Source organism: Euphorbia lathyris, chromosome 6 (assembly GCF_963576675.1).
Source record: "Euphorbia lathyris chromosome 6, ddEupLath1.1, whole genome shotgun sequence".
Classification (NCBI taxonomy): domain Eukaryota; kingdom Viridiplantae; phylum Streptophyta; class Magnoliopsida; order Malpighiales; family Euphorbiaceae; genus Euphorbia; species Euphorbia lathyris.
The window spans coordinates 65,800,177-65,825,299 of record NC_088915.1 but is presented as its reverse complement, the minus strand read 5'-3'; the positions used below and the strand labels follow the sequence as shown (position 1 = coordinate 65,825,299).

The 25,123-nt window shown below is 35.4% G+C and overlaps 2 protein-coding genes across 2 annotated transcripts; both read left to right on the top strand.

Moving 5' to 3' along the window:
- The first annotated feature begins 9,685 nt into the window (after positions 1–9,685).
- LOC136234113 (syntaxin-61) lies at positions 9,686–12,938 on the top strand. Its single transcript, XM_066023879.1, has 8 exons — positions 9,686–9,840; positions 9,948–10,028; positions 10,466–10,576; positions 10,831–10,944; positions 11,365–11,555; positions 12,316–12,406; positions 12,531–12,596; positions 12,680–12,938. Exons 2-8 carry the CDS (start codon positions 9,975–9,977, stop codon positions 12,788–12,790), a joined length of 738 nt encoding a protein of 245 aa, XP_065879951.1. The 5' UTR covers positions 9,686–9,840; positions 9,948–9,974; the 3' UTR covers positions 12,791–12,938.
- A 1,629-nt stretch (positions 12,939–14,567) lies between these two features.
- Positions 14,568–18,570, top strand: LOC136234061 (OPA3-like protein). Its single transcript, XM_066023826.1, has 4 exons — positions 14,568–14,967; positions 15,076–15,210; positions 16,516–16,602; positions 18,109–18,570. Exons 1-4 carry the CDS (start codon positions 14,842–14,844, stop codon positions 18,262–18,264), a joined length of 504 nt encoding a protein of 167 aa, XP_065879898.1. The 5' UTR covers positions 14,568–14,841; the 3' UTR covers positions 18,265–18,570.
- The last annotated feature ends 6,553 nt before the right edge of the window (positions 18,571–25,123 follow it).

Here is a 25,123-nt window from a genome sequence, read left to right as displayed (position 1 = left end):
AGTAAAATGCGTAAATAATTCAGAACGATTTTTCATTAAATATAACTAAGTAGTTCGAGAATAATCATCCACAAAAGTAACAAAATATCTGAAACCAGGTTTCGACACAACGGAACAAGGACCCCAAACATCAGAATGAACTAATTCAAATGGAAAACTTGACCTTTTATTGACTCGGGGAGGGGAAAACAAACGGTGATGTTTAGCAAACTGACACGACTCACAATCTAAACTAGACAAATCCTGAAACTGAGGACATAATTTCTTCAACAGTGGTAGAGAAGGATGTCCCAACCGACAATGTTCATCAAAAGGTGTGGATACACTAGAGAGGGCAACCGGTCTTCTAACAGTTGTATCCAAGACGTAGAGACCGCCAGATTCCCGTCCACTACCAATAATCTGCTTCGTCATGAGATCCTGAAATAAGAAGTGATCAGGGAAAAATGAGATAGAACAATTAAGTGAACGAGTAAGCTGACTCATAGAAATTAGATTGAATGTAGATCCAGGCACATTAAGAACAGAAGAGAGGGAAAGAGAAGAAGTTGGGTTAATAGTGCCAGAACCAATAACAGGGGAATGTGTACCATCAGCTATAACAACATGTGAAGGAAAATTTTTATTATGAGAGGTGAACAATTCAGAATTACCTGTCACATGGTCTGTTGCACCAGAATCAATGACCCATTTTGAAGACGAAGAGATGAGGCATTTATTAGAATTACCTGAATCAGCAATAGCAGTGATAGGTGAAGTAGAATGCTGAGGAGCTAATGAGTCTTGATACTTAGCATATTCATCTGCAGTAAGGGTGTAGATCGGGCCAGAGGATGTAGCATCACTAGTAACAACATGAGCAGACCGGTGCCTGTGCTGCCCCTTTGCCTTAAGTTTGGGACAAGTACGCGTGGTATGACCCTGCTCATGACAGTAATAGTACTCAAAGACTCTGTTCCCTTCAGTTGGATATTTGGTGTCCCGAAAGACTCTGTTCCCTTCAGTTGGATATCTGGTATCCCGAGTACCACCCTTAGTCGGACCTTTATAAGAGCGGTCAGATGAAGGCTTGTGACTGACTAGAACACTGGAAGCAGGAACCACAGGAGTGGGTGACAGAACCAGCCCACTTCGCAAAACACGGCTAAGAGCTTCCTCAGCATCAGGAATGGTGGCACTAGAGAGAATTTGAGAAGTGACACCCTCAAACTCAGAACCAAGTCCACACAGATAGCGAAGAACAAACATTTGTTCCCGTTGAGCTTGCAACACTCTTATATCAGTACTCAAAGGAAGCAATTCATTCAACTGCTGAAAAATTGCCCTCAACTGCATATAGTAATCCTGAGAAGATTGACCCTGACGATCAGTAGTATAGAAGGACTTATACGTATCGTATAAGCGAGACAAATTATCCTTCCCAGCATACATATTTTGCAGATAGTCCATAAGTTGCTTGACATACTCACAGTGACTAACCAAACCAATAATAGACGCATCAATCGAGTTCTTGATACCCAAAAACAAACAGGCATCATCTGCCATCCAATCCTCATCATCTGCTTTAGGATCATCAATTAAATGACGGGTCTTTCTGATGCTACGCAGATAAATCTTAATTGTTCTAGACCAGTCTAAATAGTTGGAACCCGTCAATTTATGATCAGTAATCTTAGGAGAGACTATCATAGTGCTACTAACCACATTTTTACTAGATTCAACTTTCTTATCTTTGTCTTGAGCCATTTTAGCAAAGAAGAAACACAACCCAACAAGTTTCAGCAAAAAGGAAACACAAACAGGGACCAACCTTCACGGGTGCGAAAACAAAAGTCGCCGGAACACAAAATCGACTGGACAGGGAGGCCGATCGGAGGGAGACGAAGCCAACGATGTTGGTCGGAGTCGGATCGGTGGCCGGAGGTGGCCGGACGCGCCGTCACGCGCCGGCGCGTGGAGGAGAGTCGCCGGAGTCAGATGGCGCGTGCGGTGCACTCGCCGGTCGGAATGTTGCCGGGCCGCCGTGAAACTGCCGATCGGAGGATGGGTAGACGGCTGGGCTGGGCGGTGAGGCTAGCTGATGGCCGGAAAAACCCTAATCGGAAGAAGTGGAACCCTAAATCAGTTTGCACACTAGGGCAAACACAAAAAGAAAAACGCTGCACACTAGGGCAGGCTCTGATACCATGTAGTTTGAGAAAACTCAATAGTGTATTATTGGAACAATAGGTATTTATATATAAAGTGGTATGGATGCTAATAGGTCCCTGAACTAATATGCTAATAGATCCCTACACTAATATCTATATGCAATTACATACATTACAAAATTTTTGTACAAATTTTATATTCGACTTTATACCGACTCTACTTGGCAAATATCAGTATTGGTCCTTCTATTTTTAATGTATTTTAATTCTAACTATTAAAATTACTTAACATATTTTATTAATACAATTTAAAATAATCAACTATTCTTATTGGTTTATTTTGGGTCAGTGCGATAGTTATTTGAAACCGACGTTTTTATCAGACTATTTATGTTCGTCACCGAAATTGTACTTTGTAACACTAAACTGTTATCGTTAATTCTGACAGAAGGTTCAGTTAGATTCGTGACACTGCTAGAAGTCTATCCGTACCAATTTTTATTATCAGTTTCTTTATATTATTATTATTATTATTATTCAATATATAGAATTCTAGACTGACAATTTAATAATTAACTAGTATCATATATTTTCCGTGACCGAAACCTCTAATTGATCGTCTATTAAATTCTTTCCGTGACCGTGAGCTAAGCCTCTAATTGATCATCTATTTTAATATGTAATTGTCTAAATTTTATATTTTTATTAATAACCTATTGACTTAATAAATCACTATTCTTAAACTTGTTGAAATTTAACGAAACTATCAGAACCAAACTAAAATCATACCTAGAACATTTTAAAAATAATTTGGATCTAAAATACAGTTACTTAGATATAAAATACAGTTACCGAAATATCGTCATCGGTTATTGAAAATTAATCGATATGATCCGTTGACAGCTAATCCAAAACGTCGTCATCGTCGGTCACTGAAAGTTAATCGGTGTGATCAGTTGATAGCGAAAGACGTTTGTCCCCAAAACTTCCCTTTTATTCTTTCCATCTTAATATCTTATGTGAAATTGTAATTTTATTTGTTTGTATTTTCTTAAAATTGTATATATATACACATGTATATATATGAATTCAAATGAGTGACATATAATACTTATACTATCAAATTATTGATATGTGTATTATCTCATCCTAAATGGTAACATGTGTATGGACACATGCCATTATCTCCATTTTTTTAAATAATAAAATAGTAATAATTATTCAAGTTGATATCAAATTAAATTATTATAATATATATATATATATATATATATATATATATATATATTTATTTATTTATAACTCTTTACGTAAAGATAAGGTAATTAAGTGATAAATATTGATTTTAGACCTTTTTATTTTTAACTTCTCATAAAACTTACCAAATCTTTTAATTTACATTTAATTACATTAAATTATATCTAATAATACACTAAAATTCATAATTAATTAATACCCAAAAATATATATTATAATTTATTTCAAAAAATAAAGATTATAATTTTTTTTTAAGACCCGGACGTGACACTGAACCTGTTTTCGATAAGCTGATAGTTCGCAAACACATTTTATTAATTTTGCTTCATATTAATTTTGCAGTGAAGCAGGACCCTTCTTTAGTAAAGGAGGTTATTGGCATATTGAAATTGGATACAAGAGCTCTTAATCAGTTCACTGTAGCTATATTATTGTCTGTTGCAAGGGTTAGGATGTTCAACGATAACTCCATAGGCTCTCGATTACAGGTTTTCAAGGCAAGGTGCAATACATTGCATATGTTTGCTAAATACTACTTTAATAACAATAATGCCGATTGTAGAATAATTTGTCAATGCTTTTCAATGAAATTGAACGGCTCTCATGTGTTGTTAATGTGTTCAATTCAAATCATTGCTAATTGGATGATTGGTTTCGAGTTATTTCAATTGTTTGTATGAACGAAGAATCATTTTAAATGCTGATTTTAGGTCGGTGGAATATTGAGTGGTTGCTTGCACCTACATTCTTCATTAAAAAAACCCAGCCATTAATATGCAAATCGATATATATTCCTTTCTTCTCATTCTTATCATCCCTATAATTCATATTCTCCATAGAATCTGCATTCTCTTCTAGTTTTTCATATTCCTCAAAGCTTTCTTCCTTTTTCTGTTTTCTCCATAAAATCAATTAATTTTGTATCCTTCTTATTGTCCTTATTGATACTCTCCATAGAATTTAACTGCTCTTCTTGTTCTTCATATTCTTCAAAGCTTTCTTCCTTTTTCCCTTTCTTCATATTCTCCATGAAATCAATTAATCTCTTCATATTCTTCAAAGCGTTCTTCCCCTTTTCATTTTCTTTGTTTGTTTATATTGATTCAATTTCCTTTTAGATGCTGTAGAAAACATCTCCCATGCCCAAAAACTCTCCACCTTCTTCTTATTGGAGAATGAACTATAGTATTTACTTCTTTTTTTTAGACTGCGTTATCGTTAAACCAGGGAAATATTTGGCCAAAAGACTAAAAAATAGCTAAAAACGTCGTATATAAAAGAATTGCAAATCCACTCTAAAACGTCTTCTAATAAAGAATGGAGGGAGTAGTTTGTAATTCCTTCGTTTCCTATCTTGATTTTGCAACTTTCTTGAAGTCTATACATTTAAAGTTATCTTTTTTATTAGTAGTTTTTGTTTTCCATGGGTTTTGAGCTTATGTTAGAATACTCTGTTTCTAATGCTATATACACTTTAATTTATTTTGTATATGGACTATAATTATTGATTTAAAACATGTTTATTTTAGTCATTTGATATACTTACAACAAAAACTAGTCATAATTTTAGCAAACACTAATAATTAATCAGGTAATAGCATAGTTATCAAAACCAGACCGGTCAAAGAACCGGAAAAGACAAAGGGTCAATAGTTAGAGGTTCAATCGGTATTAAAGAAATAATACGAAAAATAATATTTTATCCACATTTTAACTTATAAAAATTATATAAATAAAATTAAAAATATTAAATTTATAAATCAAATAATGAATTAAAAATATAATAAAAATTCAATATACATAAAAATAAAAAAAAAATACATATTTTTTAAAACTAAATAATTAATATTATAATTAATATTTGTTTGTCTTTTTCTTTCATGTTTCTACCCAAAAAAAAAATTATTATTTTTTTGATAGAAATTGGGACAAGACAGAACTTGAGCGAGGTGAGCACCCATGACCCAAGAACTGTCAAACCCGTAATATATAAATAAAAGAAAAAATATTAATCAAATATTATGAATATTGACATAACCTATAAGTATAATAAAATAGTTATTATGCAATTTTTTAGAGTTTTAAATTTTATTTTATGAAATATTTAAATATTAATCAAATATTATGAATATTGAAATGATAAAATAATTTTTATATAATATTTATAGAAATATAAAAAAGTTAATAATAAATAATATTTCAAATATTTGACTTTAAATAATGATTATATATATTTATATTGTTGAGATTAAACATAAATTAATAAGTGGTTAAATGGTTAAGGAACCATTCTTTATTCAAAGGTCCTATGTTTAAAAAATTTGGGAAGACAATTTTTTTTATTAAGTGTAAGATGTAACTCGATCAATATGAGCTGAACCAATCAGACTCTTAATAGGCAAGTAAGAGATGCATTACTTCCATGTCCAACAAAACACTAAATTCTTTATAAAAGAAATGGAGAAGGATTAAATAATGGGATTACAATTTGCAATATTTACCATTAAATTTAATTCTCTGAGAATGGTAATGCTTTTCAAAATATCTAATTACCTTTTTTTGTTTTGTTTTGAAGAGAAAGGTAAAAAATGGATTAAAACTCACGAAGATCCTTAAACAACTCAAATGTTTAAATACGAATTGAAAATGAGTATATTTTCTCTATACAAAAAATTAAATATATTCTTAAACAAGTAATATAAGCACTTTAAACGTGTTCAATCTTCAGTTTTTTATTTTTTCTAATTCAGTTTTCAATTTAGAAGCATTGTTGTTGTTGATGATTTTTTTTAAATTAATTATATTTTTAATTATCTAAAGTAAGTTTTTCATTAATATTCTCTATTTTTTAAAGCATGTGGCATTTGCTTGAGAAAAAGAATTAATGTTTTGCTTGTTTTGATTTTTTTTTTTTTTTTTTAAAGAATGAAAGAATCTTATAAATGAGAAATGAGAGCCATACAGATACAGGGGCGGTTCTGTTAACTAGACCAATCTATCAGTGCCAGTTGTAACTGCACGAGCTAAAAAATGAACAGCCGAATTAGCTGATTTGCGAATAAAAGACAATGATACATTTTCGATTTCCTTCAAAAGGAATTTGCAATCCTCGATAATCAGATCAATAGCCGAATTACCGCTAGTTTCTCGTTGTACTGCATACACTAGCAATTGGGAATCGGATTCTATCAGCACATTCCGTCTTCCTGAGTCTTTTAGCCAGCTCAGCGCCTCCCGACAAGACATCGCTTCCACTAGAAAAGGGTCCATCCGACAAAACAAAGTGCCGTTTCCGGCAGCAATAAACTCACCTGCGCTCTCCCTTAAGACGAACCCGTAGCCTGCATAGCCTCTATCAGCAAAAATCGCTCCATCAACATTCAATTTTAACTTCCCGTGTGGAGGTCTGTGCCATTTATGTTGGGCCGACGACTCCCTACCTACGGAACCAAGATGTTTGAGTTGAGCAGCCCGCCACCCCGAGAGGTACTGAACCGCAGATGAAAGTAGGACAGTAGGAGTCGAGTGTTTTTGGGACCATACCTGATTATTACGGTTTATCCACAAAAACCAGCAGATCGTTGCAGCTGTGTCCGCTTCTCCTGACTGAGATAACGTAACAGATTTCCAAAACTCCAAAAAGGAAGAACAGCCATCAATCAGACCAGAAAATCCCGTCAGACACCATACAAGACGAGCAGTTCGGCATTTAACAAGTGCGTGAAGATCGTCTTCCTCCTCTAAATAACACATCGGGCAAAGGCTACTAACCTGAACTCTGCGAATGCGTAACGCTTTTAACGACGGAAGGCAGCCAGATAGGATTCTCCACATCAAATTCTTCACCTTAGGAGGAACCTTTAGCGACCAAATAGAGTCCCATTTTATTTCAGCAGCTGCTGAACTTGGTTGTACCTCATTCTGAACTTTCCAGTATTGCCGATATGCACTTTTTACCGAGAACTTCCCCCTTGCATCCCAATACCATTCCCACGAATCACTGACAATCCGCATACTAAGAGGGATGCTTCGAATGAGTTCAGCATCTCTTTCAACAAAAATTCCCCTTATTAGTTGTAGGTCCCAGCCCCCTACTTCAGTTCGAAGGCTCTCTACAGTATCACTGCCCAAACCAGATAAAGGGCTACTTTCCACAAAAGGGTTTAACGGGTCTGGAAGCCACGGATCATCCCAAATTTTTACTGTCTCACCTGACCCAACGACTCTTCTAGCTCCAGATACAACTAGTGATTGAGCTGAAAGGATGCTTCTCCAGATGAAGCTGGGCTTGTTACCTAGCTCAGCCTCCAGAAAGGAAGAAGAAGAGTAATACCTTGCCTTATACACACGAGCCAGCAGAGAATCCGAATTTGTAAGTAGACGCCACCCTTGTTTTGCCAAGAGAGCAACATTAAAGTGGTGTAATTTGCGGAATCCCATACCTCCTTCGTGTTTCGGAACACACAGCTTCTCCCATGACTTCCAGTGGATACCTCTCCCTTTCATGTCTGACGAACCCCACCAGAAGGAGTTCATCATCCGCTCCAAATTCGCACAGAGTAACTGGGGCAATAAGAAAAGACTCATTGCATACGAGTGAAGAGCCTGGATGATGGATTTGAGCAAAACTTCTTTATCGGCACGGGATAAGAGTTTAGACTTCCAACTTGTCACCCTAGTCCTGACCCTGTCAGCAATGTACTGAAAGACTTGAGATTTACATCTCCCGACCAGAGCCGGCAGACCCAAGTACGCAGCCGTAACCGTCCCAAGTGGAATCCCAAAAATAGAGCTCAAACTAGCTCGTAACTCTACACTGCAATTCTTGCTGAATGAAATCGAAGATTTGGAGAAATTCACTTTTTGCCCCGAAGCAGCTTCATACTGTTGTAAGCAATTCTGAATCTCAATACACTCCTCTCTGTTTGCTTTAAAGAACAGGTAGCTGTCATCAGCAAAAAATAGATGGGCAATAGATGGAGCTGACCTGGCAATACGGCACCCGTGGATCGAACCTTGCGCTTCAAGTGCCTATAGAGAAGCTGACAACCCCTCAGCACAGATTAGAAAGAGGTACGGAGAGATGGGATCCCCTTGTCTGAGTCCTCGATGTGGCAATATAGGACCGATGGTCTGGTTGTTGTGGACTATATTATATTTGACCTTAGTTACACACTGCATGACCAAGGAGATCCATCTGTCGTCGAAACCAAGCTTCTGCATCATTTGCCTCAGAAATTCCCATTCAACTCGGTCATAGGCCTTAGCCATATCCAATTTGAGAGAAACAAAACCTTGTCGCCCCCTTGTTTTATGTTCAAGGAAGTGATTTACTTCAAAAGCCAGCATAACATTGTCCGTGATAAGACGCCCAGGGATAAACGCACTTTGTGTTGGAGAAATGATAATGTTCAGCACCCTCTTCAGCCTGTTTGCAATCACCTTTGCCAAAATTTTATAAATTACATTACACAATGCAATTGGTCTGAGATCAGAGACTCTTTCAGGAACCGATTTCTTCGGTATCAGAACAATGTTGGTTTCATGCATGCTTTCAGGAAAAACCCCATCATTCAACCACTGTATACAAGACTGCACAACATCAGGTCCAACCAAACCCCAATAGTGCTGATAAAAGCACGGATTAAACCCATCAGGACCAGGGCTTTTATCCGGGTGCATAGAGAAAACCGCCTTTTTAATTTCGTCCTCAGTGTATGGCTGTAGAAGATCAGCATTTAACTCAGCAGAGATTCTGGTATGAACATTATTTAAAACTGGGGCAGCCACACAACCAGAAGAAGAAAAAATGTCATTGAAGTAATCTGAGATAAGGGAGGTCAAACCCGAATTCCAATCAACCCACATACCTGATTCGTCTTTCAATTTTCTGATTTCGTTTTTCTTGCGTCTAACACTAGCTGCTGAATTAATAGGGTGATTCACATATATTTATTTGATTTTATGACTTTCATGTAATTAATTCAAAAATAAAAAATAAAATTACCATCTAATTACACTATAAAATTTTATTCTTAATATATCGAGAATAATAACTTAATCCTTAAAATGTCAAATAAATAATTAATTGTTTACTTTGACAATAAAATAAAAATACAAGTTTTTGATAAAATAAAAATAAAAATAGAAAACCACCTTCATAAAAAAAATAAAAAAATCAAATATGATTTTACACGTAAATTCCTCAATAAAATTTGGGTCATGGGCTATTATCAAACGGTTGGAAACTGGGGCATACCCAAACCCAACAACAAGGAAAAGGTGGATTGAGATTAGCCCAAATCTCCGGAGTATCAGAGAAGATACAGTCTTGAGCCTTCCGAAATCCTAAATGGATTGACTCGCTTCTTGAAGTTTTCCATCATCTAAACTCAATTCAGACTCTGAGTCCTGAAACGAGTTGATCTGGCAGGTAGGCTTATGCCGTATGATCTGTTTTCTGTATAACATATGTCTCTGAGTCGGAAAATTTACATAGTCGATGCTTCTTTGTTATTGATTATTGTTTTCTGCATATAGGGAACCTAATTGTTACTGTTAAGAAGAATGTCTTCGGCTCAAGATCCGTTTTATATTGTTAAAGAGGAGATTCAGGAATCTGTAAGTTTTTCGTTTGTTAATTTTAGCTACGATTAATTGGATTTATAATTGTATCGTGCTGCATAATTCTGAGGATACAATCGCCTTTGGGATCCGATTAGATCTACTTTTGTTTTGGACTTTCTGTATATTAGTTGAACTGTTTGCAATTCGATGCCTGTACATATTAAACTTGTTTGAATTTGACTACTGATGTGAGAATTGTCAGTTTGCCATACTTCTATTCTCGTGCAAAGGATTTGCTGACCACTTGTGCATATGATTGTTAAAAATGGATAATCTTTTCCATTTTTCTAAACCATGTCTCACATTAAAAATAATTTTTCATTATTTTCTTTGCATATAATCTCATTATATTATACATGTCTCTCTTTCACTTGTTAGGCTGAATGTTTAGTTATCCACATCATTTGCCTCATGCTGTTGTGTTTTGTTAGATTGACAAGCTGCTGTCTAGTTTTCATCAATGGGAACGGACTTCTGATATGGAAGAACAAATGCTTCTCACTAAGGAGCTTCTTGCTGGTTGTGAAAGCGTTGAGTGGCAGGTACCTGAAATTTTCCGTGTATATATATTTCTAGTTTCTTTGTTGATGGCTGAGTGAATTGTCAGTTTGTAAGTGTGGCTCCAACACAAGTTTGATTGGCCTATTATTTTTTATATTTTCCTGCACAATGCCATTAACAAAATAAGATGATTGTTTAGCATCTCATTGGTATGTGTTAGGATGACCTTTTTGTTTTCAAATGAACTACTTAACTTGCGTCTGCTACTGCTGAATATTTTCTTCATGATAGGAAGGTGGATGAACTGGACAAAACAATTTCTGTAGCAGCTAGAGATCCTTCTTGGTATGGCATTGATGAAACAGAGCTTGACAAGCGGAGGCGATGGACTAGCACTGCTCGTACTCAGGTTACTATCATACTACTTTTGTACAAGATTTTGGAATATGAATGAATATCTTTTTTTCTTCTTTTTTCGATGGTAGGGTTTTTCACTAATATTTGCAGTCTAAGTTGGCATAAAAACCTTTCCTGTGACCGTCTATGTTGTTCGGGAATTCCTTTTCAGTAGCGTTTCTGTGTTTCCATTTTCCTTTCAGTTTCTGTTTCCATTTGAAGTCTATATTATGAAGGCTATGTATTAGAAATAACGTTACCCAGTTCCATTTCCGTTTTCATTTCTGTGCTTATAGGTGACCATGATCAGTTGACATATTTAACCTATGTATATTTTTAGTTATGCGGTGGATTTCTTATATTGTAACTTTAGGCGACAGAGGTTTCTGTTTCTGTTTTTATGGCTTCTCTAAAGTATTGCATCACTGTTTAGGTGGGCAATGTGAAGAAAACTGTAGTAGCTGGGAAAGCTGGGAATAATAATGGGACTGCTACCATGAATGGAATGCGCAGAGAACTAATGAGGCTGCAAAATGCTCACGAGTCAGATAAATCCAACCCCTATTCTCAAGAGAATGATGATTTTGTACAATCAGAATCAGATAGACAATTGCTACTTATAAGGTATTCTTTTCCTATTATCCTTATGTTTGTAGACTGTTTTCTTTCTTTCTCTGCAAGTTCTTCAATTGATGTCTACATAATACAGTTGTCACTTGTGTAAGTTATTTTTTTGAGAACGAGTATTTGGTGGGGGGTAGATTAAAAGAAATTGCCTGTTTATGTGCCTAGTTTTGAAGAATTAATCAGGCAAATTTTATTGAGGTTTCTTATGTAATACCAGTCTTGTTAAGTGGCGAAACTTCATCTTTCTTGAAGTGATACCTTCTTTTGTTTCAGTTACCTAAATAGAACCTTAGATTCATCTTGACTGTTTTGATGCATAAATACATGGTCATAAAATGATATTTTAATTCCAAAACCAAAAGCCAAAAAGTAGTGGTAGAAATTGGCATGCAAGTTGGGTTTTATGGTGTTACAGTTATTGTGTTTTCTGGTCCTAGTTAAAATTCTAATGCCAGGGAAAAATGACTGTTTTAACTTGTGTTCTTTAATAAGGATGACTGGTGAGATATTGATTCGTGCGCTTAGTTACTTTTGATTTTCTTTTTCGTTTTAATGATGAGTTAATTTTTCTGTTAAAGCTTAGGGTTGGACAGAACTACTGTCATTCTGGCAGTGCGAGATAATGTTGAATTCAGAATGATAGAAAATGTAGCATATGTTCGTGTTAACTAAGAATGCTTAAGATAGTTTCTTTTTTAGTTTCCATAAACTTTCTATTCGCCTCTATTTTATCTTTTATGATTATTGGCCATTGCAGGCAACAGGACGAGGAGTTAGATGAGCTTAGTGCAAGTGTGGAGCGAATTGGAGGCGTTGGGCTTACTATACATGAAGAGCTACTTGCACAGGTTGGATGCTTTAAAACAAAAATCATCTTTAGTATTCTTTTCGTAATTTTTTTCATCAGACATTTATTGGAGTAAAAAAAGAAGTTATCTTTGTGTGCTAAAACCCAAACCTTTGGTGTCTCAGGAAAGGATAATTGATGATTTGGGCACAGAAATGGACAACACATCAAATCGTCTTGATTTTGTTCAGGTGAGTCTCTCTTCACGCCTTTCATAAGAAAACCGTTTTCTTAAGAGATGACATGAATTATTCTCTTATTTTTGCGCCTGCAGAAAAAAGTTGCAATGGTGATGAAGAAGGCTGGTATGAAGGGGCAGATTATGATGATTGCGTTTTTACTGCTTTTGTTCATTATCTTGTTCGTCCTGGTCTTCTTAACATAGTCTACATTTGAAGCTATTAAAAGATGTGATCAGCATTAAGGTTAAATATTTTTAGAACTCAGCTGTGATTTTGTGTTTAAGCAGCTTTATAGATATAGATATCATCATGTAAGACCAGATCACATTATTATAGACCAAAATTTCTTTCCATGGTCTAGTTTTTGAATTAATTATTTGTGTTTAGCTTCTAGCTTTATCTTCATAATGCTCCGGCTGCCAGAGTTCTTCCTGGACTCAGTCGATGGCTTGATGGGGGATTGCAATTTGCAGTCTGCTGTGCAAAGCATCCCGGAGTTTCGGTCTTTGATCTCCCATTGGGGAGGGGTGGGGGCAAGGAGTTTAACTGTGATGAAACTCTGAACATGATTCACTGTGATGAAGTTCTGTGAGTGAACTTTGAATATGATTATCGAACTTGAATTAATTTGTTGTAAAAAAAAATTGTTTGATTTTGGCACTCGGAAAACATAAATGTAGTTCATCTACTGCTCAATGCTCTACCAGCCATTGATATTAGGAATGTCATGCATCCACGGAAGCCATTAAATACGCATTGTTATAAAGTTCTCTAGGTTTGAAACAAAATTTCTCTTTTCTTGTAATTAAAAAAAAAAAAAATTGAGAACTGATATTGATGCTTTCCATTCAGAGCAGGAAAACATCAAATCACTGTCTCGGTCATCTTTGCTCGGCGACAAGCTAACGTGGTTGTTCATATTTAGTTATGGAATCACTTTTTTTTTTTTTTTATATTGCTGCCCAACTTTTTCAATGTTTAATACTCTAGTTTTTTTAAGGTTAATTACCTATACATATTATGTGGTATCACCGATTTGCATGGATATATGTGGTAGTTAACGCAAGGGCTTTTAACTCTTTTAAATTGGAGAGGTGATTTTGGAAAGTTATTTTTTTTTAATTCATTCTCTCTCCTCCTCCTCTCCTTTTCTTATATTTATATGTATAAAATTTTAATTATTTAATAGATATTTAGTTTTAGTTTTTAAATAAAAATTAATAAAATTGTTTATTTTTTTTGTTTAAATGTTCCTTTAATTGAATTTGAATTTTAATGTTTGAATAAGTATATTTTACTTTTGAAGTGAATCATTGTAAATTAAAATAAATTCTCTACAAAAAGTTATTAATTATTATTAATAGTTTTTTTGAAAGGATTAATTATTAATAGTTAACAATCAAAATAAAAATATTTAAATGATATTTATTAATGCATAAAAATTAGGAAATATATGTTTGTTATTAAGGGTCGTAATTAGAGACAAATTAGTCTTTTTTTTTTTTTTTATCACAAAAAGTTTAGGTAAGGGTAGGTTTACCCACTCCCAAGGTCAGGGCAAATCACAGACCTCGATGAGGGTTTACAGTGAAATTTACAGATCACTTACCAATGAGTCTTTTAATATAAATATTTCAATTTTCCATTACTAGTAGCTTTTAAACAAACACCCCTATTAGCTCGTTAGAAAATTGATAAGCTCGAATTCATTATTTTGTTTCTAAACTATTATTGAACTGCTCATTTATTTATTCAAATATCTCATTTTGTTTATGATTCTATAATTAATTATACATACGAACTTTTGAATCGAGTTTCACAATATTCAAGCTCGACTAATTTATAAATCGTGGCAAACATGATCAAGCTGAATGCGGAACCACCGATGAAGCAACTCAGCTGATTTATAACGCTTTCTAGAACTAGTAAAAACATATATTTTACACCAAAACTCTCCCTTACTTTGTATGGGTTTAACAACCTTCCTATCCACCCCATCTAAACAAAGGTAAAAGCAAATAAACTAATATTCCCAATATTACAGGCCGAGTCTTCAACCTCTGACCTTCTCTTCCGCAGCAGCCATTTATGCTTCTTCACCAAGGAATACATTCTTTATAGATATACATATACATTTCAATATGGATGATCCCTATAAAGCATAACGAAAAGGCCAATCGGTGCTTCATTTTAGTTATTCTCATATACTATCCGCCGAAATCAGATCTCGAAATCTTGAAAGAAAAAGGTTATAATGCTGCCTCTGTTGAAACTCGGGACTTTAGCCGTCAAAACGCTCAGCAAACCAGTCGCTGCTAAGCTGAAACAACAGGCCGCCATACACCCAAAGTTCCGCAATTTCATCGTCAGCATGGCCCAGGTACTAATTTTGCCTCTTTATTTGATCACATTGTTCATCATTTCTTATTCTAAATTGTGGATTGATCTTCAATATTGATTAATTTCAGATGTTTTTGTTTGTAACCAGTCCAATCACAGATTGACGACCCAAATGCAAAGGCGAATCTATAGTCATGCAACGGATGCTGAAATACGCCCTTTGAACGAAGAGAAAGCTGTTCAGGCAGCTGTTGATCTTATCGGAGAACTCTTTGTTTTCACGGTACTGGTGCATTCTCTTTATATAGCTTATTTTGACCTATTTCTGGAAATTCAGTAAAATTATTTGGTTGTCCTGCCTGAGTATGTGCTTCATGCTGTATAATTTATGGGTTTGTACGCTTTGTCAGTGTATTCTGTGTCTTTGCATTTTTTCTTTTGATAAATTTGGGGCATTTTGCCAACATCTGGAGATTGTGGGGAATTGATACCATAATCCCACACTCCATGAAGGGGTGTGGTAGCCAGCAAGCCATTTGGAGAAAACACATGATCCATTATATTCTTAAGCTTCGTGAACGTGAATCAAGTTCATGATTTATGTGTTAAGTCTTGGAAAGAAGCGATGCTATTTGAACTCTGAGGTTTTCACCTTTTGTTAGGTTGAAGAGGTGGGTTTTCTGTTGTAGGAGGTCAAGATAAAGTTGTATGTACCTAATTCTGCATGCAGAATGGCTTCATCTGTCATCTGCTGTGGAAATCATTTTCTGGATTTTCAGCAATCTTTTATAGTCCTATAGTGGGTGAGACAATCAGTCAGTTGGATCTTGAGTCTATTTAATTTCTACCACAAATTTCTAAGCTCAATTCTCTCCACTTTTTATTTTCTAATAAAGAACATTATTTTCTGCTGAGTTAAAATGTGAGGAAAGTTGATAAACTGTACACAAAATCATCTGGGAACTACTATAATTCACCTGATGGCCAGGGGCGGATCTAACCTAGAGCCCGGGGGGCCGAAGCCCCCACGGCCATCGGCTCCGCCCTTGAGTACTGTTATTTTTGTCCCGTGTAGCCCCCACAAATATAAGTATATATTTAACCTATGTAGTATCATCACAAGGGTCTAAAGTAGCTAAGTTGGTTAAGAGTCCTGTTTTAAGGTGAGAGGTCATGGGTTCAAACCACACTAAGCTCATTTTTTACCATAAAGTTTAAGTGTGTTAGAAGGTTAAAAAAATTTGTCCAGCCTAACAGACTGCACTTCTCAGAAGTCGATTCCTGGATCCGCCACTGCTGATGGCTCTTGAGGTTCCATATTTAGAAGAAGTGTTTAAAGTGGAGTTTGTCTTGTTTACCGGCTGGGACAAGCTATGAAATAGAAATCAGAAAACAAAGGCATTATATGATTTGTTATTTGTAGCTTTGCTAGATTGATTTCTAACTGGAGTTAATATTTCATCTAAATGCTTAATGCAGCTCATAAATGCAATGAATAATGTAAAAACTTAATGTGTTTATTTATCCTCAACTCTAAATAGAAAACATCATGTCATGACTCAGATGCCAAAAATTTCTATTTATAAAGGTGGCAGGAGCTGTTGTGATTTTTGAGGTGCAAAGAAGTGCGAAATCAGAGGCCAGAAAAGAGGAGATTCGCCGGCAAGAATTGGGGGTAAGAATATTAATATTGTCATTTTTCTGAGGCAGAATTGATATAGTAATTGGTTTTTATGTCCTACATTTCCATACAAGTAAAATGATGGAGCTTATTATTATTGTTGTTGTTGTTGTGGCATGTAGATCTTTATGCACAACAGCACAAGTACTTCAACATGCTTCATAGGATCTCATTAGAGACCCTAAGTTTTTGGAATTTTCCATGTCATTGTTTGATAATTACATGGGATCTCATTAGAGACCCTAAGTTTTTGGAATTTCCCATGTCATTGTTTGATAATTACATGCCTCTCTTTTTCTTTCCCCCCTTAAAATGCCATTTCCTTCTGGTTATAAATTATATTTGGGGGACTTAAGTCAATGAACATACAAAGCTTCCCCAGCAACGGATCCCTTCCTTCCCCCCAACGCAAACCCCTAAAAAAAGAAAAAGTTTTGAACTGTTCTGATTTTGTGAAGATATGTAGCTCCCCATCATCCACAAAGCAAAAGAAACTAATGGGTGGTAATAAATACTTTTCAGATCAGGTTACATGCATACTATTTCTAATTTAACATTTTTACCAAATTAGCTGAACTGTTCTCGGGGATTATGATATGTTTCTTGGTTATGGGTCTATTAAGTTCGCTTGCATTTTGTGAGGATAGGAATCTAAAGTACTTATCCGTTCTCAGTGTTTCAATCAATAAAATGGTTCTTAGTGGTCAAATCACTAAGGTATCTTTTATAGAGCAATCTTGTCTCCCTGAAAGTCACTTGTTTGGTGATTGGTTAGTTCAAATCAAAACTAGAAAACTGGAACCTTAAGTTGCTGCCAGCCTGCCACAATAATGTCGGTAAGCTAGATACGAGTGTAACCACATTGTTTTCAGAATCTAGCTCTATTGGAACAAGGAAGGAATTCTGTCTAATGGCATTCAATCTATCCAGAAAACTTGTCGGCCTATTCAAAATGTGGTTTCAATCCTTTTGGGGCTGCCAGGCGCTCTTTCGATATACTAGGCTTTGTTATAGGTTTGGTATTGGTTATCCTTGCTGGTCCCTGACGGATCCTTTTTACTGCAATCTAAGCTTGAAAGGTAAGTGGCTCCAAGCCATCTGTCCAAGAACTACATCCTTCTTCCTTCGTCAGCCTCACCCTCACGGGCCTCTATTTTCTTAGCACTTTCTATTGTTTAATGCATTCGAGCAGCAAATTTTAAATTTGGGGCATCTTTTCTTTTCAATATATCCGCAAACTGATGTTATCAGTAAAACTGTTTTGAGAAAGTGTTATATGCTCTGAATTGAGTCAAGTTTTACTGTCTTGATGATGATAATGAATTGAAAGCAGGGGATTTACATTGATCTACCTTTGTAAAGGATGACGCATACTTAGTGATAAGAAAAGGTTATCTAACATTCTGTGGTGATTAGTTGTGCAATATCTCTAAGTGTGCTTGTTCACCCGCATTTTAGTTCACTTTTTCATATCAGAACTTGTTAACCACTTGTTTGTAGGCAATGAAGCAAAGAGATGAGGAGCTGGCCCAAGAAATTGAGATGCTTAGACATAAGCTTGAAGAAATCGAACAGCTTGCCAAGAGTCGGGGACTAACCGGTCTTCTTAACCTGAAACCGACGAACACAGGAGCAAAGGCGGAAAAACCAGCCTGATAAATTCATCAATGGAACAACATAGTGGTATATAACTTCTAATTCATTTGAGGAGCTCCATCTAAAAAATGAAGCTTTCTGCATTTTGATTCTTTTTCCCATTGAACTTACTATAAGGGTGGCTGTTAGAACTCCATGCTTTTTTACCTGGAGGAATAAAAAATGAAAGAGGGGAAATGGAAATTTTTGTATAGAATTAGGTGCTGACCAATGATTGAAGGATGCCATTTATCACCATAATGATTGAAGGATGTAATTACTGGAGTGTTCATAACATTTTAGTTGTACAAAACGTACGTTTCTGAATTTTCTCTTAGTTTCCCATGCAAACAACTCTTGTTCTTCTGTGTTGGCCTCTCTTATTCATACAAACACAAGCACTAGAACACAAATTCATGCTTTTCTTTGCCATTTTTGGATTATTATTGGCTTAATGCACAAGGAGCCTCCCGAACTTGGCACAAAAAACGGTGTGGTCTCCTGAATTTATAAAGTGTCTCGTTCGTTTGTTGAACTTAGTTAAAGTGATGATTATTCTTCTAAGTCCATGGGGCAGAGCAAGAAAAGATTTGAACAATTGAAATTTAAAGGAGAGTTTTAGGTGCTTGGTTAGATACCTCATGTTTGCATTTTGTAGTTGAAAATCAGTTTTTTTTTTTTTTTTTAAAAGCAAAGAATCCAGGCTTTTTGAAAAAAAAACAGCATTTTCAAATAGCAAACCATAACAAACAAACAGCAAACAGAAACCAAACGGGTTCTAAATCACTTTAAGCTATTTTAGGAGATCAATAGAGCACTTCAAGCAAGTTTAGAGACACAATACGTCATTTTAAACTTCACGTGAGCAATAGATCATTTTAAACAAGTTCCAGAAACTAACGAGACATTCTATAAGTTTAGGGATCAATCTATTTTTCTGGTCAAGATCAGCCCCTCCCCAGGTGTATTAAGCCATTATTGTATGATGATTATTAAACTTTTCCAATGTATATATAAAGGGTAAAAAGGATTCTATGGCATCTAATCTTTCATTTTTTGTTGCATTAAACCCATTGTCATTGAACTTCTATTTTCTGTCATATTAAGTCATTGTTTGTCAAATTGGTAAGTTGTGAGGTGCTGTTTGATAAAACTGAAAATTAAGTGCTGAAAAAATAAGTACTGAATTTTAAGTGCTGAATATTTTAAGTGCTGAAAATATTGAGTGATATAATTATTATAAAAATATTAGTTGATAATGTTTAACTTAAAATGTTAAGTCAAATATTTTGACTTACCAAAATAAGTGCTTTTTAACTTAATTTATTAATTTAAGTGGTGGAAAAATAATTGTTATCAAACGCACTTAAAATAAATAAGTGCTTAATATTTTAATTTAAGCCATTAAGTGGCTTATCAAACAAAATACACTTAAAAAAATGTTATTAATTTTATCTGTGTTTAAAACTCGAAATAAAGTTTTTACAGTTTTTTTATAACCACACCACACATATTAAAAAATGTTTCGAGTTGTTAAACATAAAAATTTCTAATGCAGATGAAATGAATAACAGTTTATTAATCAGGTTTTATATTCAAAACTAACTTTTATGGTCATTGAAGGCTTAATGTGACAGAAAACAAAAAGATCAAAGGCTTAATTTGTTCAAATAAAAGATCAATAACTTAATGCACCAAAAAAATGAAAGGTCATGGATATCGGGATTCTTTTTGCCTATATAAAAAATAGAAAGAGCTCGACTGTAAATGACATCCCTCAAATGGTCTAGAACCAAACTAGTCTTGAACCATTCAAACCAATTGGTCTTGGCAACAGTAGAATTTCTTCTCTTATGTTAAGTCAACTATACCAAAAGGGACATTAAGCTAATTGAGGTATCGATCAAATATAATGAAATAGAACCATTTGAGGTTTTCTATGAATGAGGTATAAAATGAATACACTATAAAAAAAACTTTCGTTTTTTGAGGGGCTACGAAGTAAACTTTGGACTTATATTTAGTTGAGAATGAGAATTTAACTCTATAAGATCTAATCTCTTATTATTTCTAAATAGTTTAGTGGTAAAACCGACAATTGTTAACTGGTCGATCGTATATTTGATTCCTATTTGAAAAGATCTGGTTCATTCCGAGAATATTGAAAAACTTTATTTTAATCGTTAAGAGTAGGTAAACGGTTCTCCATATAGCACGAGACACTTGCTTCAAGTTTCTTTACCTTCAATTCAGATGACACTTTATACTTTCTTCTTCTGTAGCAAGTGAGAATGCCCATAATATAGATTAGTTTGATGTTTTTTTTAACGAATGTAAAAACTTCAATGGCTAAATTAGAGGATTATAGGTTAGAAATATATATTCTGATATAAAAGAGAACTTTAGGTGTTATTAATAGGATAAAACGATATTAATCCATTGGACCGACCTAAATTATTTAGAAATAAGATGCTGGTTGTCTATTATATGTAAGATACACCATGTAAAAGTGCATTGATTTTGAGTGTGTGGAATGGGGCATAAGGATAGGAATCTCCTGCTTATAGTGGGCTTCCCTTTATTTATGCCTTTCTTCCTCTACTCATATATCATCCCACACTTCAATTTGTCTTCCATTTCATTTAAAAAGTCTATTATTTCTTAAATTTAAAAGTGTCTCGTTAATTCTCTGAATTTATTTAAAATAATTTTTTTTATCTTATAAATATACTGAGTGATCTATTGACTTTCTAAACTTATTAAAAACGATATATACATTTCAATTTATCTAAATTTTCTCTTATTTGATTGCATAAACCAAAAGAATTAATCATCTCACTTTAAATTCAGTACGAGCCCATTTGGATACTTGCTGGTTGTTGTTCTTATTTGTTGGTTCCTACTCATGTTTGCTGTTTGTTTTTGAAAATAGGAGTTGAAAAATACGTAACCAAACACCCTTAAGTGATGAATGTTTTTTTGTATTTTTTTTTTTTTTTTGGACTAAGTTGTGATAAGAACAAAAAGGAATGATGATGGGTGGTTTGGTGTATAATTGACTGGAAAAGAAAGATAGGGTTGTCAACGTTGAAATTTTGGGTTTTATAAATAGTGCCACTTTGTGTGTACTAAAAAGATTTAAGATACTCATAAAGTCATCCATAGCCATAGCCGACACTGTTATTAAGGCTTCATTTCAGAGCATGGTAAATATCATATGGTCCCGTTAATATTTTATGAGATAAAGGTATAAAACTAATTTATGGTTGTTAGAGAGAATAAATATAAATTTTACATTTAAAATAAATAAATATAAATTTACATATAAAATCATGTGTTAATATTTTGTGAATGGAATAATTTTATACATTATTAATAGTAGATTTAACTGATATAAATTTAGTTTTTTTTTTTTTAATAAAAGAATGATATTTATTAACTTGAATCGGAAAGAATAACATCGCTAAGGAACGGTGGTGGACATACCCACTCACCCCAATTAGACCTATAACTGACAGCTTTTGCTAAAGTATGGGCTGCCAGATTCGCTGATCGCTTAATAAAAGAGATTGAAACAGAATTCAAATCTCGTAAAATAGAGCAACAATCCTGAATGATATCTGATAAATACGAAAAATTAACCTCTTGTTGCTGAATGGCTGAGACAACGTTAAGACAGTCGGACTGGATGGAGATATTGGTTAGATTGAGATGCTTGATCCAGCTTAATGCTTCCCGTATAGCCATCGCCTCTGCCATCGTTGGGTCGGTAACATCTGCAAGTCCTGCTTTCCTGGCTATGATGCAGTTCCCATTATGGTCCCGAATAAGCATTCCGACCGAACAGAATGCCGCTTCAGAGTGGACGCCTGCATCTACATTGCAACTCAGAAAACCTTCTGCTGGTTTTTTCCATTTGCCTGCGTCTGAACAAGAGTCTGCAGGGGGAATTCTTCGATGAATACGGGCTTCTTTCCACCCTTTTTCCTCCGTCATTGCTGCGTGCAGAACCAAACTAGGTAAACTGTACTTATTTTTCCAAACCACCTGATTTCGGTATTTCCATATATGCCATATAATGACAGCAATTGAGGAAATTGAAGAATAAGATGAGTTAAGCAGCCCTATAAACCATGTGCCAAAATACGTTACCTGCTCCATCCGGTTATCTGCAAAAAAGAGACCCCAAATCTGTTTGGCAAAAATGCAAGTTACGAAAATATGACTTTCATCTTCGCCGGAAATATTGCAAATCGGACACCTATTTAAAAGAGAGCTGTGTCGCATGGCCAGATTGTTCAATGTTGGTAAACAGCTCGAGAAAATTCTCCAGAGGCAATTCTTCATTTTCGGGGCAACCTGTAATTTCCAAATCAACGACCAATTTATCGAAGAATTGACTGTATGCAAAGTTGTAGCTGATTTAGCCGCGAGATAGTATCCACTTTTAACTGAGTAAGAGCCATTTCGTGTGTGTTGCCACATCCAAGAATCAGTCCGTCCAGGTCGGCGGAAAGGAATTGTTAATATCAATCGTCTGTCTCTCTCATTGAAAATTGAATTGATCATTGCCATATTCCAAGTTCCGTACGTTTTGTTCTATGATATCACTGACCAACTCCACTTGATTGACACCGGGGGGTACACTTGTTGGTCGCGGGTCTGATTCGTCGGGGAGCCACGGACTACTCCAAATTTTTACTGTTTGTCCTGATCCCACTTTGCACCGTAAACCTTCCCGTAACAGATCCATTCCTGAAAGTATGCTTCGCCAGATATAAGAAGGGTTATGACCCAAATTAGCATCAAGAAGCTCCCCATATGGGAAGTACCGTGCTTTAAGAACCCGCGCAATTAGTGAACCCGGATCCTGAATGATCCTCCAACCTTGCTTTGCCAACAGAGCCAAATTAAAATGAGCAATATTACGAAAACCCATACCTCCTTCGGACTTTGGATAGCACAATTTCTCCCATTGTTTCTAGTGGATGCCAGTGGGTGACGTTCCAGAGGATCTCCACCGAAACTGATTTAATAGTCTGTTCACCTCTTCACAAAACTCTTTAGGCATAAGAAAAATACTCATTAAATACGTAGGAATTGATTGTAATACCGATTTAATGAGAACTTCTTTTTCTGGCTCTGGACAAAAACTTTTCTTTCCAGCTGTTAATCCGATTCCAAATTCTGTCTTTTAACACTCTAAAGACTTGCATTTTGCTTCTCCCGATGTCTATTGGCGCGCCCAAATAATTATCCAGTGATTGCACTTCGCTAACTTGAATTAAATTAGCAACTTCGGTTCTTGCAGGGATGGATGAGTTGGCGTTGAAGAAGATTGTTGATTTCTGAAGGTTTATACATTGTCCAGAGGCCTTTTCATAACTGATCATACAATCTTTGGTGCACTGTGCTTCTGTTTGAGTGGCTTTGAAGAATAGTAGGCTGTCGTCTGCAAAGAATAGATGAGAAATCTTGGGGGCTGTTCTAGCAACTTTGAAGCCATGCAATTTGCCTTCCCTCTCCTTAGCAGACAGTAGCGCTAACAAGCCTTCTGCACATATTAGAAATAGAAACGGGGAGAGTGGATCGCCTTGGCGCAAACCACGTTGGGGAATGATTGGGCCGATTTCGTGATTATCCTGTAGAATTGAATACGAAACCAAAGTCACACATAGCATAATCCATTGGATCCAAGTAAAAGAGAATCCCAATTTTTCTAGCATATTGTTGAGAAAACCCCATTCGATTCTATCGTAAGCCTTACTCATATCGAGTTTGAGGGCTGCCGTTCCAACCTTACCATGACGAAGGCTCTTCATTTTATGAATTATCTCATAAGCAACTACCACATTGTCGGTTATCGATCTACTGGATAAAAAAGCACTCTGACTGTGAGATATGATATCTGGGAGTACCTGTTTAAGCCGGTTTGCCAACATTTTGGAGAGAATCTTGAAAAGCACATTGCAAAGTGCGATCGGTCTCAGATCTGATACCAACTCAGCGTTTCTCTTCTTTGGGATCAACACTATTAAGGTGTCATTCAAGTGTGGTGGTAATTGGTTATGACTGAGGATAGATAGGCAAATAGAACTTACATCCGCTCCCACAATGTCCCAGAACTGTTGATAAAAGGCGGGATTAAAGCCGTCAGGCCCGGGGCTCTTATCCAGATTCATAGAGAAGCACGCTTGTTTAACATCATCGGGTGTGAATGGACGTGAGAGCAATTTAGAATGATCTGATGTAATTCGGGCTTGAATACAATCCATGATATCAGCGTCGTTCATCCCTTTACTGGTGAAAATGTTTTTGAAATAACCGACCAGAAGCTCTTCCAAGCCATTGCCCATTGAAACCTGATTCCCCTGTTCATCTTTCAAGGATGAGAAATTATTCTTTTGGTGACGTTCCGTTGCATAAGCGTGGAAGTACCGTGAATTTGAATCGCCATCTCTAAGCTAGAATAATTTTGCCCTCTGTTTCCAGAAATTCTCTTGCTGCTTTAGAATTTTGGAGTATGAGGATGAAGCTTTATTAAACTGATCAACCCGATAACTATCTCGACAGCCTTTGTACTTACCCATTAGAAATCTCATTGAAGCCAATGATTTCTTGAAATTGGATTCCAAGGTGGAGCTCCAATCCCGCAGCGCTGAGGAGCAGCTAGAGATTTTCTCTGATATAGAATGGTTGGCCTCCAAATTCCATGCCTTTGATATAAATTTAGTTTAGTATTATTAATGGAGAACATGTAAAACGTATAATATTTAGACTCTATTTATCATTGTTTTTTTTTTTATAAAAATTTGTCATTGTTTTTCTAAAACTTAGAAACAGCTCCTATTATACATGTATTACGATTAAACTAACTTTC

Bases quoted from the DNA above. Each gene is read 5' to 3' on its own strand.
- LOC136234113 (XM_066023879.1), top strand. From the start codon at position 9,975: ATGTCTTCGGCTCAAGATCCGTTTTATATTGTTAAAGAGGAGATTCAG. The intron at 10,945-11,364 runs GTTACTATCATA...ATCACTGTTTAG, and splicing joins CTAGCACTGCTCGTACTCAG to GTGGGCAATGTGAAGAAAAC. The intron at 12,407-12,530 runs GTTGGATGCTTT...TTGGTGTCTCAG, and splicing joins ATGAAGAGCTACTTGCACAG to GAAAGGATAATTGATGATTT.
- LOC136234061 (XM_066023826.1), top strand. From the start codon at position 14,842: ATGCTGCCTCTGTTGAAACTCGGGACTTTAGCCGTCAAAACGCTCAGC. The intron at 14,968-15,075 runs GTACTAATTTTG...GTTTGTAACCAG, and splicing joins TCATCGTCAGCATGGCCCAG to TCCAATCACAGATTGACGAC. The intron at 16,603-18,108 runs GTAAGAATATTA...ACTTGTTTGTAG, and splicing joins TTCGCCGGCAAGAATTGGGG to GCAATGAAGCAAAGAGATGA.